This window comes from Nicotiana tabacum, chromosome 12 (genome assembly GCF_000715075.1).
Source record: "Nicotiana tabacum cultivar K326 chromosome 12, ASM71507v2, whole genome shotgun sequence".
NCBI lineage: Eukaryota > Viridiplantae > Streptophyta > Magnoliopsida > Solanales > Solanaceae > Nicotiana > Nicotiana tabacum.
This window is the reverse complement of record NC_134091.1, coordinates 17,530,635-17,546,545: the sequence shown is the minus strand read 5'-3', so window position 1 is coordinate 17,546,545 and position 15,911 is coordinate 17,530,635. Positions and strand designations below refer to the sequence as shown.

At 38.5% G+C, this 15,911-nt stretch overlaps 2 protein-coding genes across 2 annotated transcripts; both read left to right on the top strand.

Moving 5' to 3' along the window:
* Positions 1–5,447: 5,447 nt before the first annotated feature.
* LOC107815911 (uncharacterized) lies at positions 5,448–8,506 on the top strand. Its single transcript, XM_075227180.1, has 8 exons — positions 5,448–5,496; positions 5,874–6,018; positions 6,133–6,347; positions 6,501–7,219; positions 7,498–7,563; positions 7,719–7,907; positions 8,033–8,335; positions 8,423–8,506. Exons 1-8 carry the CDS (start codon positions 5,448–5,450, stop codon positions 8,504–8,506), a joined length of 1,770 nt encoding a protein of 589 aa, XP_075083281.1.
* Positions 8,507–9,836: 1,330 nt separating this feature from the next.
* Positions 9,837–11,676, top strand: LOC107815912 (uncharacterized). Its single transcript, XM_016641564.2, has 2 exons — positions 9,837–9,852; positions 11,027–11,676. Exons 1-2 carry the CDS (start codon positions 9,837–9,839, stop codon positions 11,674–11,676), a joined length of 666 nt encoding a protein of 221 aa, XP_016497050.1.
* The last annotated feature ends 4,235 nt before the right edge of the window (positions 11,677–15,911 follow it).

Sequence of the window (15,911 nt, the reverse complement as noted above, 5' to 3'; positions counted from 1 at the left end):
GAGATCCTCACTTAGTTGAGCCCGTTTATCATATTTCTCCTTCGCCACCCGAAGTTAAACCTCTACTAAAAATAGTTTAGCCTGGGCGGTTTCCTTCTCCGAGGCCAGCAGATCCATGTTGCTTTTCCACCCGTCGGCCATAACTTGGATTTCGTCCATCTATTTTCGGAGTTGGTCGATCTTTTACTGGACCTGCAGGATATTGTCATTAGCCACTAATGATCGGTTCCTCGTTTGTAACTTCAAAGACCTTTATCTTTTCAACCAAGTTGGCGTGCTCCCGCCTTAGGGGTGATGCTTCTTTCTGAGCCCCATCCAGCTCGGACTGAAGGTCCTTAATGATCCCTTCTTGCTACTCGCTGAGAAGCTTGTACATCTCCCTTTTTGGGGCAAGCTCCTTGACCTTGATCTCGAGCTGATTGACCTCGACCTGGTACCGAAGGAAGCTCTCGTGGTGAAGTACCAAGGCTTGCAAAAAGATGAAAACCTGAGAAAAATCAAAACCTAAGTCAAGTTCAAAGGAACATAATAATGTCTTACCTGGTTCAGCGCCTGGTGCGCCTTATTAAAAAGTCATGACACGTTCACCTCATTCATTTTTGCATGGTACTCCTTGGTCATCAGGCATCAGAGGTAGCTAGCTATCCCCACGAGAGCATATATGCCATGGGCATCCTCCGGGACGGTCAGAATAATTGATCTCTTGCGATCAGGGTCCACACTCGGAGCAGGGAACTGGTTGATCAATTTCAGGCTCGAACTCGGCCCGCCAACTTCCGAGGATGTGTCCTTCTTCGGAACTTCTAGGTCGCTCATCCCGGAGGAAGTTTCTACAACGGACGAGTCCACACCGTCAAAAAAGGAATGAAGGGGATCGTCCGCGCCATGGACCCCTTCGTTGTACTTCTCCTTTCCCGCTTGGTCCTCCTCGAGCATGGACTCGGTGTAGGAGGGCGTCCCCAAAATCTCTACTTATACCGGGTGCCTTCTTCGGGGCGGAGCCGGCCTCTTGGGGAGTCCCTCCCCGGGTCTCCATATCGACCTCTCGAGTCTGAGGGAGGTCAGCCTCACGAGTTTCCCCTCTGGATGCCTCTTGCCCCCAGGGAATGGTCGTCTCGTGGGTGACAAAAATGAGATTTTCCCCCGGCTTGTCTCGAGCCGGAGAAGAGAATCAGGGTCTGGTACTCGAGAGTTTGAGATTGTTTTGGGCTTGCGAGCTACCCTCTTCTTTTGTTTCTTTGCTTCAGGGCCCGGGGAGCCTGATGGTTTCCTTTTCCTTTTCTTCTTTTCCTCCGCGGCAGCCCTAGGATGCCCCACAACGGAGGGATCAACAGACAAGGGGACGTCCCCCGCCCCTTCCAAAGGCCTAAGTTCGGTGGTCTTAGGAAAACCTGCAACAACAAAGGGGAAGGAAAGTTAGTATAATGAAAGTAAGAAGCATGGCATTAACTATTTATAGAGAGGCCTTACCAGGAGAACGGGCCTCCCATTGGCCCTTCGAAAGACCGTTCCATGCGCGTTCGGAGTATGTCATTTGTTTACAGATGCCCTCAATCCATTCCTTTAGATGGGGGACTATAGTTGGAACACGAGCGACGGCTTCACAATCACAAGTATGAATGCGAAGGGAGAAATAATAAAAAAAGATAAAACAAAAAGGAGAGACTGCACTTACGAGATCCGTTCCACTTCTCAGGGAAAGGCATGAAACTCGGGGGGAATCTCGTCTTCAATCTTCACACGAACGAAGCATCTCTACCAGCCTCGGTCTTGCTCTTTGTGAATACTCGAAAATGGGACATTGCTGGCCCGACGAGTAAGCTTGATTAGTCCCCCTCAAAAAATTTGGGGACTGTATAAATGAAGTAAATGATTGATCGTGAACCGACGAGACTTGGTCTTGTTCAAGAAGTAGCGAAGGAGGATCACGATCCTCCATAGAGATGGATGAATTTTTCCGAGGCACACCTCGTACCTCTTGCAAAAATCCAAAACAACCGGGTCCACCAGGCCCAATGTGAAGGGGTAAGCGTAAATACTTAAGTACTCTTCACGTGGGTAGTAATGGCGTCCCCAGGCCTGAGGACTACCACATCGTCGTTGTCTTCCCAATATCAGTCCTTTCGGACCACAGGAAGAATATCTTCGGTTAAAGCATATGTACCTTGATGCTCTTTCACTCCGATCCTATTTGCGTGTGGGTTTCTCGACCTTAAAGTCGTCTGCAATTGAGGAACCCTCGGGAATATATATTTTTAAGGGAGGCTCGGCGGCCGTTTCGTTGGCATCTACCTCTGGAGAAGCCGTTTTGAGGGCTACTACTTCGGTAGCAGCCGCCTCAATACCGACGGTCGTTTGGGAAGATGAAGAGAGGACTTGTTGAGGAACCGAAGGCATGTTCCTTATTAAGTCTTTAACCGAGCTCAGACTCACTATCATCATTGGTTTGGCTATTTACTATATCTTTTATTTGATTTATCTAACGTCATTAGTCACTTGTTTTGAATTAGTCCACATATCCTTAAAACCGCGTATAAATTCAATCGATATTCATTTTTAAGGGTAAACAAGTATGATACACATACTAGCATATAGAGAGAGAACTTATGCCTTTCCCAATCCGTTTGCGTATCTTTTGGTGTAAAGATAAGTGTGAATTGAACCTAAAAGTAGTCTACGCCTAGCCGAGAATGATTCTGAGAATTTATATTATTCCAAAATTGTAGGCAAAGTCACATGGAAATATATTTCCAACACAGCTTTAATCTCCTTCTCGTCCACTTTGTAAACTTGTTAGTATTCTCAATATTGAACAAGTTTCAACATTTGAAAACCCTCGAATTTCAACTTTTGATAAGTCTTTTTCATACGGGTAATTAAGGGTCACAACAAGACCATATAGTTTGGACGATTTTTTGAGAAACAAATCACAAGAATCTTTGGATAGAAAAGGGAGGTGAGAGGGAGATAAAATAACTTGAGATAGTGCGACGTGTCAAACTTTGTGCCCTGAGATGGGCCAGTTATTTTAGGGAGCAAATCTAATAATTATTGCTTCTTACCCTAAAAGGTCACCTAAATAAGACTTGTCCCTGCTAAACTCTTTCTCAATTTTTTTTACGGCAAAGGGCAAATATACCCCTCAACTTTCGAAAATGATCTAAGAAAACCCCTCGTTATACTATTAGGTTATCTATATCTCTGCGGTCATACTTTGGGTTCAAATATACCCATCATTTAAACAGAGGGACACATGCCATCGTCCCGTTGGTCAATTCTAAATATCTCCTAATTAATTAAAAAGATCCATTATCCATACCCGAAAAATAATTTTTTTTTGTAAAAACTGGAAAAAACTAAAAAACATTTTTACTAAAAACTGAAAAAAACAAAAATATTTTTTTTCCAGTTTTTACAAAAAAACTGCTTTAAAAAAACTAAAAAATATTTTCTAAAATAATATTTTTGTAAAAACTGAAAAAAAAAACTGAAAAGCAATTTTCTAAAACAACTAAAAACTGGAAAAAACTGAAATATTTTTAACTAAAACCTGAAAAAAAGAAAATATTTGTTTTTTCAGTTTTTACAAAAACATTGCTTCAGAAAATTGATTTGCAGCTCTTTTTTCAGTTTTTATAAAAATATTATTTTAGAAAATATTTTTCAGCTTTTTTTAAAGCAGTTTTTTTGTAAAAGGTGGAAAAAAAATAATTAAATCGTTTTTTCAGTTTTTAGTAAAAAATATTTCAGTTTTTTTCAGTTTTTACAAAAAAAATTGCTTTAGAAAATTGATTTTCAGCTTCTTCTTTTTTTCAGTTTTTACAAAAACATTGTTTTAGAAAATATTTTTCAGTTTTTTCTAAAGCAGTTTTTTTGTAAAACTGAAAAAAAAAATATTTTTATTTTTTTCAGTTTTTAGTAAATTTCTTTTTTAGTTTTTTTCAGTTTTTACAAAAAAATAATTATTTTTCGGGTATGGATAATGAGTCTTTTTAATTAATTAGGAGTTAATTAGAATTGACCAACAGGACGATGACACGTGTCCCTCCGTTTAAATGAGTGGTATATTTGAACCCAAAGTATGACTGCAAGGGTATAGATAACCCAATAGTATAACGAGGGGTATTCTTAGACCATTTTCAAAAATAGAGAGGTATATTCGGCCCTTTGCCCTTTTTTTTATATATGTGGATGTGTGTAATCATTTACTTAATCATTTTATGTTCCAATAATGCCTACTTTTTGTATTTAATGTAACTCATATTATATTGAAAACCTCAAGCGCGACAAAGATCATGATTTACCATTGCATGGAGTTGGAGAGAGCTTAGAACTATTAGTTTAGGTGATCTGCTTCATCTCATATTAACACCTAATTGAATCTTCATGGCCTTCTCAAGTACAAGTCGACGCATCTGATATCTACATAGGACATGATCAAACTATCTCAAATAAAAGTTCCAAGTCAATATTACATACCCCGGGGCGAATTTAGTGCATTAGTTACTAGTTCTCGTGAACCCAACAACTTTTGTCTAGATCCGGTATTTATATTGAAAAATTTATTAAATATATAAGAATATTTAGCTTGGAACACAGTCCGTTAATCCATTATTGTATATTAACTTAAGATTTTTGTAGGAACCCATAAACTTAAATTTTTGGATCCACCTCTACGTACCCGTACAGGAGGTAAGAAAGCTCACAGGGATAACTGAGAAGAAAATGTCGAAGATAACTTATATCATTTGGCTACAAGAACAGAATTTACATAGAAAACGCGAAACATAGACATGTACGACATAATGACAGTTACATAGTACTAATACTTATTAAAACTCCCAAAAAACCCTACAACTACAAGGATATTTGGTTCTCAAACAAAAAGGCGACGGCGACGACAGCAACAAAAGAAAATACAGATCTAAAAACAATGTAGAAGCCTAAGAGGCCCTAATGCCCCATTTCAAAACATATTGTACGAGGTCACTTATCTCATCTTCGTTAATACATCCATCTGTTGAAGTATTAGGTGTATAGACAGTGGAATGTACAATTGGATGCCAGCTAAGCTAAGTTAGTGGAAGGTTTAGTTTGTCAAGTAGGTGTGTTAGTTGCTAACTTGTTTGTATATATACACGGTTAGTATATAGTGTTTGTAACAAAAAATAACAGAAAATGAAGAAACGTTCTTCTCCATTAGCGTGTAACCGATTCTCCTTCATTCTCAGCTTAGCAGCTCAGATTAGATCTAGGATTTCATCATAGTATCAGAGCTTGTATTTATGAATCACGCTTCGTTATCAATTATCTAGATCTAAGCTTGCTCAGTGTTTGTATTTTGATAAATTCTTCGATATCTTCGAAGTTAGGGCTAATTCGAACAATTAGCAGTTTCTTCTCCGTTTTTTTTGCTTCTTCATCTGAGCTCGAGTGCCTCATTAACAATGGCAGTCGAGAATGAAGAAATTGACACAAGCATAGGAGCTGCTGGCGGTAGCTCAACTTGAATTGATCAACATCATCCCCTGTTTCTTTAGCCATGTGATACTCCACGTAGTTCTCTGATTTCAGTCAAATTAACTAGACCTGAAAACTATACAATGTGGAGTAGTGCAATGCGTGTTAGTTTACTAGGAAAAAGTAAGCTAGGGTTTATGGGTGGTAGATATCCTAAGGAGAAATTCGATGCGTCTCTTCATGAATTGTGGAAAAAATGCAATGCAATAGTTCTCTCTTAGATTATGAACTTAGTAAGTGCTGAATTATTGAGTGGTATGGTGTATGCCTCGAGTGCTCACAAGGTTTGGATGGATCTCAAGGAGAAATTTGATAAAGTGAATGGTTCTCATGTGTTATATCTTCATAAGCAGATTGCTACATTAACCCAAAGGATATCATCTGTGTCTACTTCTTCAAGCTGAAAGAATTCTGGGCAGAATTCGATGCTTTTATGCCCTGCCCTAGGTGTGGTTGTGATGAATCAAAAAAATATGTTGAACATTTCCAGTATCAAAGGTTACTACAGTTCTTATGGGGATAAATGAATCCTATTCTCAGTCAAGCAATCAGATTTTGTACATGTTGTATATTCCTTCCATTAACAAAGCCTATGCTATGATCATATCTTAGGAAAGCAGAAGATCTATGTGCCATTCATCACAGGTCTCTGAAGTTGCTTAAGGCATTGCCTTGTTTAGTAGAAAAACCACAGGAATACCAAATAACAATACTAGTATGTTCAGTGGTAAAGGGTACAATAATGCCACAGGAAATTATACTCATACTCGAGGACTCAACAACAATTATCCTAGTGGATATAGTTATACTGGAGGAAGCAACTACAGGTCCAAGAAGAATACTATGTACTGTGACTACTGCAACTTTAAAGGGCATACTAGGGAGACATGTTATAAACTAAATGGATATCCTCTAGACTTTATGACCAAGAAAAACAACTGCTACAAGGAACAATCAAACTTTTATAGCTAATTTTGCAGGTACCTCACAAGTTCAACAAGGTGCAATGCCTGGACAGGGGACTCATAATGTGATGCTCAATATTCCACACTTTATTCAAGAACAGTACCGTCAGATAATTCAGCTACTGGGAAAAGAAAGTGAGGGGAACAACTCAACTATAACTACACCATTGCCAGCAGGTATGACATCTTGTGTAGTGACTCCAGAAGTGTTGGCTAAGTGGATAGTGGATTCAGGTGCCTCGAGTTATATGGTACACAGTCTTGGCTTATTAGTTAATCCTAAGAGGTTGAATAATGGTAAGAATGGTACAGTTCAACTTCCTACAGGAAATGCTGCTTCCTTAAGTCACATAGGATCAACTTATATTAACCAGGGCCAAACAATTAGTAATGTACTTCATATACTTGACTTCAACTACAATCTTTTATATGTCTCAAAGCTAACAAAGGAGATGAGATGGGCAGTGATGTTCTTTCCTGAATTTTGCATTTTTCAGGAACTCTCCAGTGGACAGGTGAAGGGGATTGGTAGAGAAGATGATGGTCTTTATATTTTCTATTCTGCAGGGGTCAATACAACTGACATTCAAGCTGTAGTTCCCAGACCAATTCCTAGGCTATCAACTCAAAAGAACTTACCTACTGTTAATATGATCACTAAGAATAGAATAAAGGATGTTGCCTTATGGCATAAGAGGTTCGGACATGTGCTTACAAAGACCTTGAAAACCATGGTTTGATTTCAGAATCACAATTACAAGAATTCTGATGACACTTGCATTATATGCACTTTGCAAGACAAACCAGGCTACCCTTTCCTTTAAGTACTACTGATGTTTGCTTTCATACATTACATGGTGATGTATGGGGACCCTATAAAGTTTCTACTTATGATGGAAAGAAGTATTTTTTAACTCTTGTAGATGACTATTCTCGATATACTTGAATATTTCTGCTGCCTACCAAATCAGAAGTGATTGTTGTCCTTAGATCTTTTATTTATATGATTCAGAATATCTATTCAGCATATGTGAAAGTTTTTCGATCAGATAATGGCAGTGAATTTCTCAACTCTCAAGTAGCTAAGTTGCTAGAGACTAAAGGCATAATTCACCAGAGTTCTTGCATATATATACTCCACAACAGAATGAAGTAGCTGAGAGAAGGCACATGTATATTTTGGAAGTGGCTAGATCACTGAGGTTTCAAGCTTTTGTACCTCTCAAATTCTAGGGTGGGTGTGTCACCAATGTTGTGTATATTATAAATAGGCTACCTTCAACAACCCTTCAAGGTAAGTCTCTTTTTGAAGCTTTAATTGGTCATGTTTCTCCTTTGGACAATATGAGAGTGTTTGGATGTCTAGGATATGTAACTGATGTGAGAAGATCAGATAAGTTTGCTCCTAGAGCTGTTCCAGCTGTATTTCTAGGCTATTCTATGACACAAAAGGGCTACAAAATGTATAATCTTCTCTCAAAAGGCTTTACTGTCAGTAGAGATGTGATTTTCAAAGAAGATATCTTCCTTTTCAAATATGCCTCTAGTACTATCTCCTCTATGTTTCCTTGCTAGATCTCAATAATCCTATTATTTTCTCTGAGAACAAGTTACCTCCATATCATGTTGCACCTAATGTTGCATCACCAGATGATGCACCTCCTCACAATCACTCAGAGAGTGACACCTTTGCACTCTATGAGGATGATGTAGAGTCTTATGTTGATCCTCTTGCTCATTCAGTAGTCATCCCTGCTGAGCCAATATTTTCTATATTGGCTATTGCTGAACTTGTTGCTAGTAGAAGATCTAGCAGGGACAGCCGACCACCAATTTGGTTGAAGGACTATGTTACTCACAACCCAGGAGGAATCTCCATGTAGACTTCCTAAAGTAATTCTCTATGTATAAAAGTATTATGGACATTCATCTGATAGATGTACCACTGCTTGGCAGCAGCAATTGCCAGAACAGATCTTACTGTGACCATTTTGGTCACAGGAGAGAATGTTTCAGTGTAATCAACACCCTCCATGTAGACTTGTTGCTAGTTGAGTTCCAATGGCAAAAATGCAAACCCATCTCTTTAAAAGTTAATCTGAATTCTTGCTTGCTAAGTTTCCCATCTCCATTCTTATCATATTTCTTGAGTATACCCTTCACTTGCTCTTCACTCAGTGTAAGGCTTACACCTGTACGAATGACCCAAGACATGTTTTCCTTCTTTTTTTGTATACTGTTTCTTTTTGTTCCTATGGTCAATTATTGGTGAATAATTGTTCAACAAGGGGCGCTTCCTATATATAACGGCCAGCTTAGAGTTCATGATGAGTCATTTTCTGTTCTGCGAATATTGTTTTATTTGGAAAAAGATTAAGAATTTGTTCCTTCTTCAACTGTTTCCTTAATTATCTTTAAGGACATTCTTATTAGCGTTGTACTTTTGAAATTATGAGTTTAGTATAATACTCTCTCCGTTTTAATTTATGTGAACTTATTTGACTGGACACGAAATTTAAGAAAAGAGAAAAGAGTCACCCCGTTTCAATTTAGGCCTAAAATCATAAAAGTCTTTATCTTAATCCTACAAAATTGAAAGATCACCTAAATCTCGGCAGAAGATCATCTTAAGATCAGATAAAATGCTTTCATAATAAACTTATCTAAAAAAATATCAACACAATCAAATATATTTGTACACCTTCACTTTAATTAGCGATAAAAAGATTCTGGACCTGCCAGCCCGCTGATTTAGGTTGCGGTTGGATCAAAAGAATATGCTGATTAATTTGGGCACGGAAATTTGTGAACATCTTATAAATAAATGACTTATTTTACGACTGACAGTATAAATGATTTTTTTTACATATGTAGATATTTCTAAAGTTTTATTGAAAGATAAGGTTAATTATATTTTTTCATGTGTGTAGAACAACATCTAGAACGATCATATATCACTAGTCATAAAGAAGAGCAAATAATTAATCTGAAAGAAATTAAAATGTGGAAGATAGCTTATATCATGATTTGGCTACTAGAACAAAAGTTACATAGAAAACATGGAACATGTAGACATTTACATAGTAGTGTAAGATTTTTCTACGTTTATTGGTGGCCCAATAAGTTTAAGGCCCATAATTAGTATTTAATTAATGAGCAAATCTCATCCGTCCGATCAGTTATTTGATGGACGTACCGGATTAAGTGAGAACCTTTATAAATTGGTCATCTCCCCACCCATTAGGGTTACCGTATTTTATTTTTCTTTCTTCCATCACTAAAGTCGGCGGTAACAAAAGTTAGGGTAAGGGGTGAGAAACCAATTTGAATTAACGCTTCCGCTTCACGATGATGGCTTACGATTCAGGTATGTTTTCTGTACGATTTTGTGTAAGATTATCATGTTTAAGATCCTGATATGCAATTAAAGTTTATGCTCACATGTGGTATCACGAGCCTGGATATTTGAACTGATAATCTTCGTAAAAAAAAGACTATATCTTTATGTTGATGCGTACTGTTCTAATTGAATTTGTAATAATCTCGTTTCTGATTCCAGTTCTTTAATTTTAGGATATCTAATAAAGTATGAAATTTCTTTTATGAACTGCTAGTAATAAATTATGTAAAATTTTCTATTTGAACGAAGAAAGGTCGGACGCTGTGATGAATTTTTCCCTGTGATGAATTTTGCTTAAGATTCACCAATAAAGTGTTACTACAGTTAACGAAATCTAATGAAGTTTTATATTGGGAATGAATATTTGTGGAATTAAATTCCTCTACAATCCCACCCAAATGTATCTATTTCTTTAAAGCAGTAACCTTCAATGTTTGATTCTTTATGTATTAGGTATCCATTTAAAGTTTGCCTCATATATTTATGTTGTCTAAATTTCTCCTTTTGAATGCTTAAGGATATTATGTTCCAACGTTCTAAGCCATTATGAAAAATTCTTTTTTATGAAAGATTTAAAAATTAGATCAGTTACTGTTAACTTTAGGCTATGAAGTAATTTGTTTGGGTTTATTTAATAATTTATTTTGGGCTATTAGTTGATAAAGCTATTTATTATTTATTTTATGTATGTGATTAATGTGTATATAGTTTGTTAGTCACCAAAGTGACCAAACTAGATTGTTTAAAGTAATCACATGCATAAAATCTTATGATCTCTATTTTGTGTGTGCACTTATGTTATAGTTTATCCATAAAATTAATAAAATGCCTATAATTAAAAATTAGTGGATAAATTAATTTTCACTATTGCTAGAACTTAAGGATTTTACCGAAAGGTGAATAATTATTCTATGAATAGTGAATATGATGAGGTAAATTAATATTCTTAGTCAAATATATATTGTCTGTCCAAAGATGGCATATATATTTGGTTAAAAATATTTAATTACCTATTAAAGAATAAATGACATTTAAATTATGATAGTGTGTCGTAGTATTTACCCAAAGGAGAATTGTGATATTCTTTAACTATTTTGTTGAATCCATATTGATTTGTGAGCATGTATTATCTATTTTGCAGCTATTCCTTTTCATTCGCATGCTTCGTCTGTTACTGTGTTCAACGGATTGAACTTCTCTGAATGGCGTGAGCAAGTCCAGTTCCCCTTAGGTGTGATGGATCTTGACTTGGCTCTGCTGAATGATAAGCCCGCTGCCATTACTGATTCGAGCAGTGCGGATGAGAAGTCTTTCCATAAAGCATGGGAACGCTCTAATAGGCTAAGCCTTATGTTTATGCGAATGAATATTGCCAACAACATTAAAATTACTATTCCAAAAACAGAAAGTGCCAGAAAATACCTGAAGTTTGTGAAAGAACATTTTCGTTCTGCAGATAAGTCTCTCGCTGGTACACTAATGATTGAACTCACGACCATAAAGTTTGACGGGTCGCGTAGTATGCAAAACCATATCACCGAGATGACTAACATTGCAGCAAGACTTCAGACCTTGGGGATGAAAGTGGATGATTCCTTCTTGGTTCAGTTTATTCTGAACTCGTTGCCTTCTGAGTATGGACCATTTCAAATTAACTATAACACAATTAAGGATAAGTGTAATGTTAGTGAATTATCCAGTATGCTTATTCGGGAGGATCCAAGACTTAAGAAACAAGGGAGTCATTCAATCAATATCACGACCCAGAATTTCCCACCGACGAGACCGTAATAGCACCTAACATTTCACTTGCTAGGCAAGCCAACGTTAGAGAATCTTTAAACCAATTCCTTATTTTCATTCAGTAAATAACAATAATTAACTAAGATGAAATATAATAAGTGCGTAATATTATAAAACTTTATTAATTACTACCACCCGGAGCTGGAGTCACAATTCACGAGCATTCTAGAATTTACTACAAGTAATAGTCTGAAAGAATACAACTGTTTGAATGAAAGAAAACAGTAGGACATAAAAGATAGACGAGGACTTCAAGGTCTGTGAATGCCGACAGATCTACCTTGAGTCTCCGGACAGCGGACCAATAGAAAAATCTCGATAAACCTGAGCCGGTACTAAATTCTGCATAGAAAGTGCAGAGTGCAGCATCAGTACAACCGACCCCATATACTGGTAAGTGTCGAGCCTAACCTCGGCAAAGTAGTGACGAGGCTAGGACAAGACACCCACATATAACCTGAACAGTATAATCATGCTAGTGGCAATAACAGTAAATAAAGAAATAACGCAGAAATAATGGGAAAGGGACATACAGTGGGGGAATACAATATAAAGAGTGAGAATAATAAAAAGACAGAATTAAACCGAAAATCCTTAAACAAATTGAGCAAATAAAACTGCACGGCATCACCTTTCGTGATTTTACTCTCAGCCTCACCAAATAAATAAATAGAACGACATGACATCACCCTTCGTGCTTTTACTCTCAACCTCGCCAAATAAATAAATAGAACGGTACGGCATCACCCTTCGTGCCTTTACTCTCAACCTCGCCAAATAAATAAATAGAACGACACGACATCACTCTTCGTGCATTAAACATCTCATAATATACACGACATTACCCTTCGTGCTTTATACTCTTCCTCACAATATAAATAATGCATGCACGGCATCACCCTTTGTGCTTTACACTCCTCCTCACAAATCACAGAATCAATAACAACTGATAGATAGGAGCATCACAAAGAAATCGGTATTTTACCCATAATCAATAGCACAATATAATCTCAACCTTGAATTAATATTTGAAAGTTACCAAATCTCAGTGAAACTAGATATAAATCACCCAACATTTCAAATAACCCGCTAAGCATGGATAGTAGAATTTAAGGCTACAAAATAGACAAGAATAGAATCTCACTCGCATGCTATGACTCGAAAACGACGCATAGATGCTCGTCACTTCACCTATACATCGTATTTAACAACCAAACATGTAGCAAATAAACATATAATACCTATTCCCTCAAGCTAAAGTTAGACACGACACTTACCTCGATCCGAAGGCCACTTAATTCTCAATCATAGCTTTTCCTTTGGAATTCACCTCCAAACCACTCGTATCTATTCAAAAATGACTCAGTAATATCAAATATTGCTAAAGGAATTAACTATATTATATAAATTAAATTTTCCAAATTATCCTTCAAAAAGTCAAAAATCGACCCTGGGCCTGCTTGGTCAAAACCCGAGGTTTAGACCAAAATTCATTTACCTATTCATCCCCGAGCCCGAAAATGTAATTGGTTTTGGGGAAGAAATGACTTTTGAAAAATCGCCTCACACCATTTGGTTTTTGAGAAAAATAATTTTTTTTGGCTAAATCCCCTATTTGATTCTGTTTTATGCATTGGGCGACAGTGTTCATCGCGATCGCGTGAACGCTGTCGTGTTCGCAAAGAGCAGCCTCCTAAGGACTTACGCGATCGCGGGAGGCTTTATGTGTTTGCGAAGGCTTAGCCCACCTTACCTTCGCGTTCGTGTGAAATGGCTCGCGTTCGCATAAAGCTTCCACAGGTCCCCTGCCCAGCATAGCTAGAGCTACGCGTTCGCGTTCGACCTGTCGCGTTCGCGTAGAGCAACTCCCCCCAATGCTCCGTATTTGCGACCATGGTCTCGCGTTCGCGTAGAGTAAATCCTCCCCCTGCCCAGTTTCCCCTTTCGCGATCGCGGGAGTGACTAGGCGATCTCGAAGCACAGTATTGCAGACATCAGATACAACAAAAATACCAGATTTTTCTAAGTTCAAAACACCCCGTGGCCTATCCGAAACTCACCCGAGCCCTCGGGGTTCTAAACCAAACATGCACACAAGTCTAAAAACATCATACGAACTTGCTCGCGCGATGAAATCGCCAAAATAACACCTAGAACTACGAATTTAGCACCCAATCAAATATAATTCTCAAGAACACTTTAAAATTTTTATTTTTTCAACCTAAGATCCGAATTACGTCAAATCAACTTCTTTTCTCACCAAATTTTACAGACAACTCTTAAATATCATAGCGATCCTATACCAGGCTCCGGAACCAGAATACGGACCCGGCACTAACAATGCCAAACATCAATCAAATTTTAAAACAATTAATTTGTAGACTTTTAATTTTCATCAAAATTTCATAACTTGAGCTAGGGACCTCCAAATTCAATTCCGGGCATACGCCCAGATCCCATAATTCGATACGGACCCACCGGGATCATCAAAATACGGATCCGTGCCCGTTTACCAAAAATATTGACCGCAGTCAACTAAAATTAATTTTTAAGGCATAAATTCTTATTTTCATTAATTTTCAACATGAAAGCTTTCCGGAAATATGCTCGGACTATGCATGCAAATCGAGGAGGATAAAAAATGAGATTTTTAAGTCTTAAGAGCGCAAATTCGAGTTCTAAAACATAAGATGACCTTTTGGGTCATCACATTCTCCGCTTCTAAAACAATCGTTCGTCCTCGAACGGACATAGAAAAGTACCTGGGCTGGTGAAAATGTGGGGATATCTACTCCACATATCGGACTTGGACTCCCAAGTAGCTGCCTCAATAGGCTGACCTCTCCACTGCACTCGAACTGAAGTGTAACTTTTTGATCTCAACTGGAGAACTTGCTGGGCTAGAATTGCCACCGTCTCCTCCTCGTAAGTCAAATCCTTGTCCAACTGGACAGAGTTGAAATCTAACACATGGGACGGATCACCATGGTACATTCGAAGCATGGACACATGGAATATCCGGTGAACAACTGCTAAACTAGGTGGCAACGCAAGCCTGTAAGCCACCTCTCCCACTCTCTCTAGAATCTCAAAAGGTTTGATATACCTAGGGCTCAACTTGCCCTTCTTTCCGAACCTCATTACAACCTTCATGAGTGATACCCGAAGTAACACTCTCTCCGACCATGAATGCAACATCACGAACTCTACGGTCAGCATAACTCTTCTGCCTGGACTGAGCTGTGCAAAGTCGATCCTGAATGATCTTGACCTTATCCAAGGCATCCTGTACTAAGTCTGTGCCCAACAACCGAGCCTCTCCCGGCTCGAACCACCCAACTGGCGACCGACACCGCCTACCATATAATGCCTCATAGGGAGCCATCTGAATACTTGACTGGTAGTTATTATTGTAGGCAAACTCTGCAAGGGGGAAGAACTGATCCCAAGAACCTCCAAAGTCTATGACACAAGCGCGGAGCATATCCTCTAAGATCTGAATAGTACGCTCGGACTGCCCGTCCGTCTGAGGATGGAATGTATGTACTCAACTCAACCCGCGTGCCCAACTCACATTGTAAAGTCCTCCAGAAGTGCGAGGTAAGTTGCGTACCTCGATCAGAAATGATAGACACGGGCACACCGTGAAGACGGATGATGTACCAAATATAAATCTTTGCTAACCGCTCCGAGGAATAGGTAACTGCCACAGGAATGAAGTGCGCTAACTTAGTTAGCCTATCCACAATAACCCACACGTCATCGAACTTCCTCTGAGTCTGTGGGAGTCCAAGAACAAAGTCCATAGTGATACGCTCCCACTTCCACTCAGGAATCTCCATCTGCGGAAGCAAACCACCGGGTCTCTGATGTTCATATTTCACTTGCTGACAATTCAAGCACCGAGCCACGTAAGCAACTATATCTTTCTTCATCCTCCTCCACCAATAATATTGCCGCAAGTACTGATACATCTTGGCGGCACCAGGATGAATAGAATACGGGGAACTGTGGGCCTCCTCAAGAAACAACTCACGAAGTCCATCCATATTAGGCACACAAATATGGCCCTGCATCCTCAAAACTCCGTCATCTCCAATAGTGACCTGCTTGGCACCACCGTGCCGCACTGTGTCTCTAAGGACAAGTAAATGAGGATCGTCATCCTGCCGATCTCTGATGCGCTCAAACAAAGAAGATCGAGCAACTGTACAAGCTAGAAC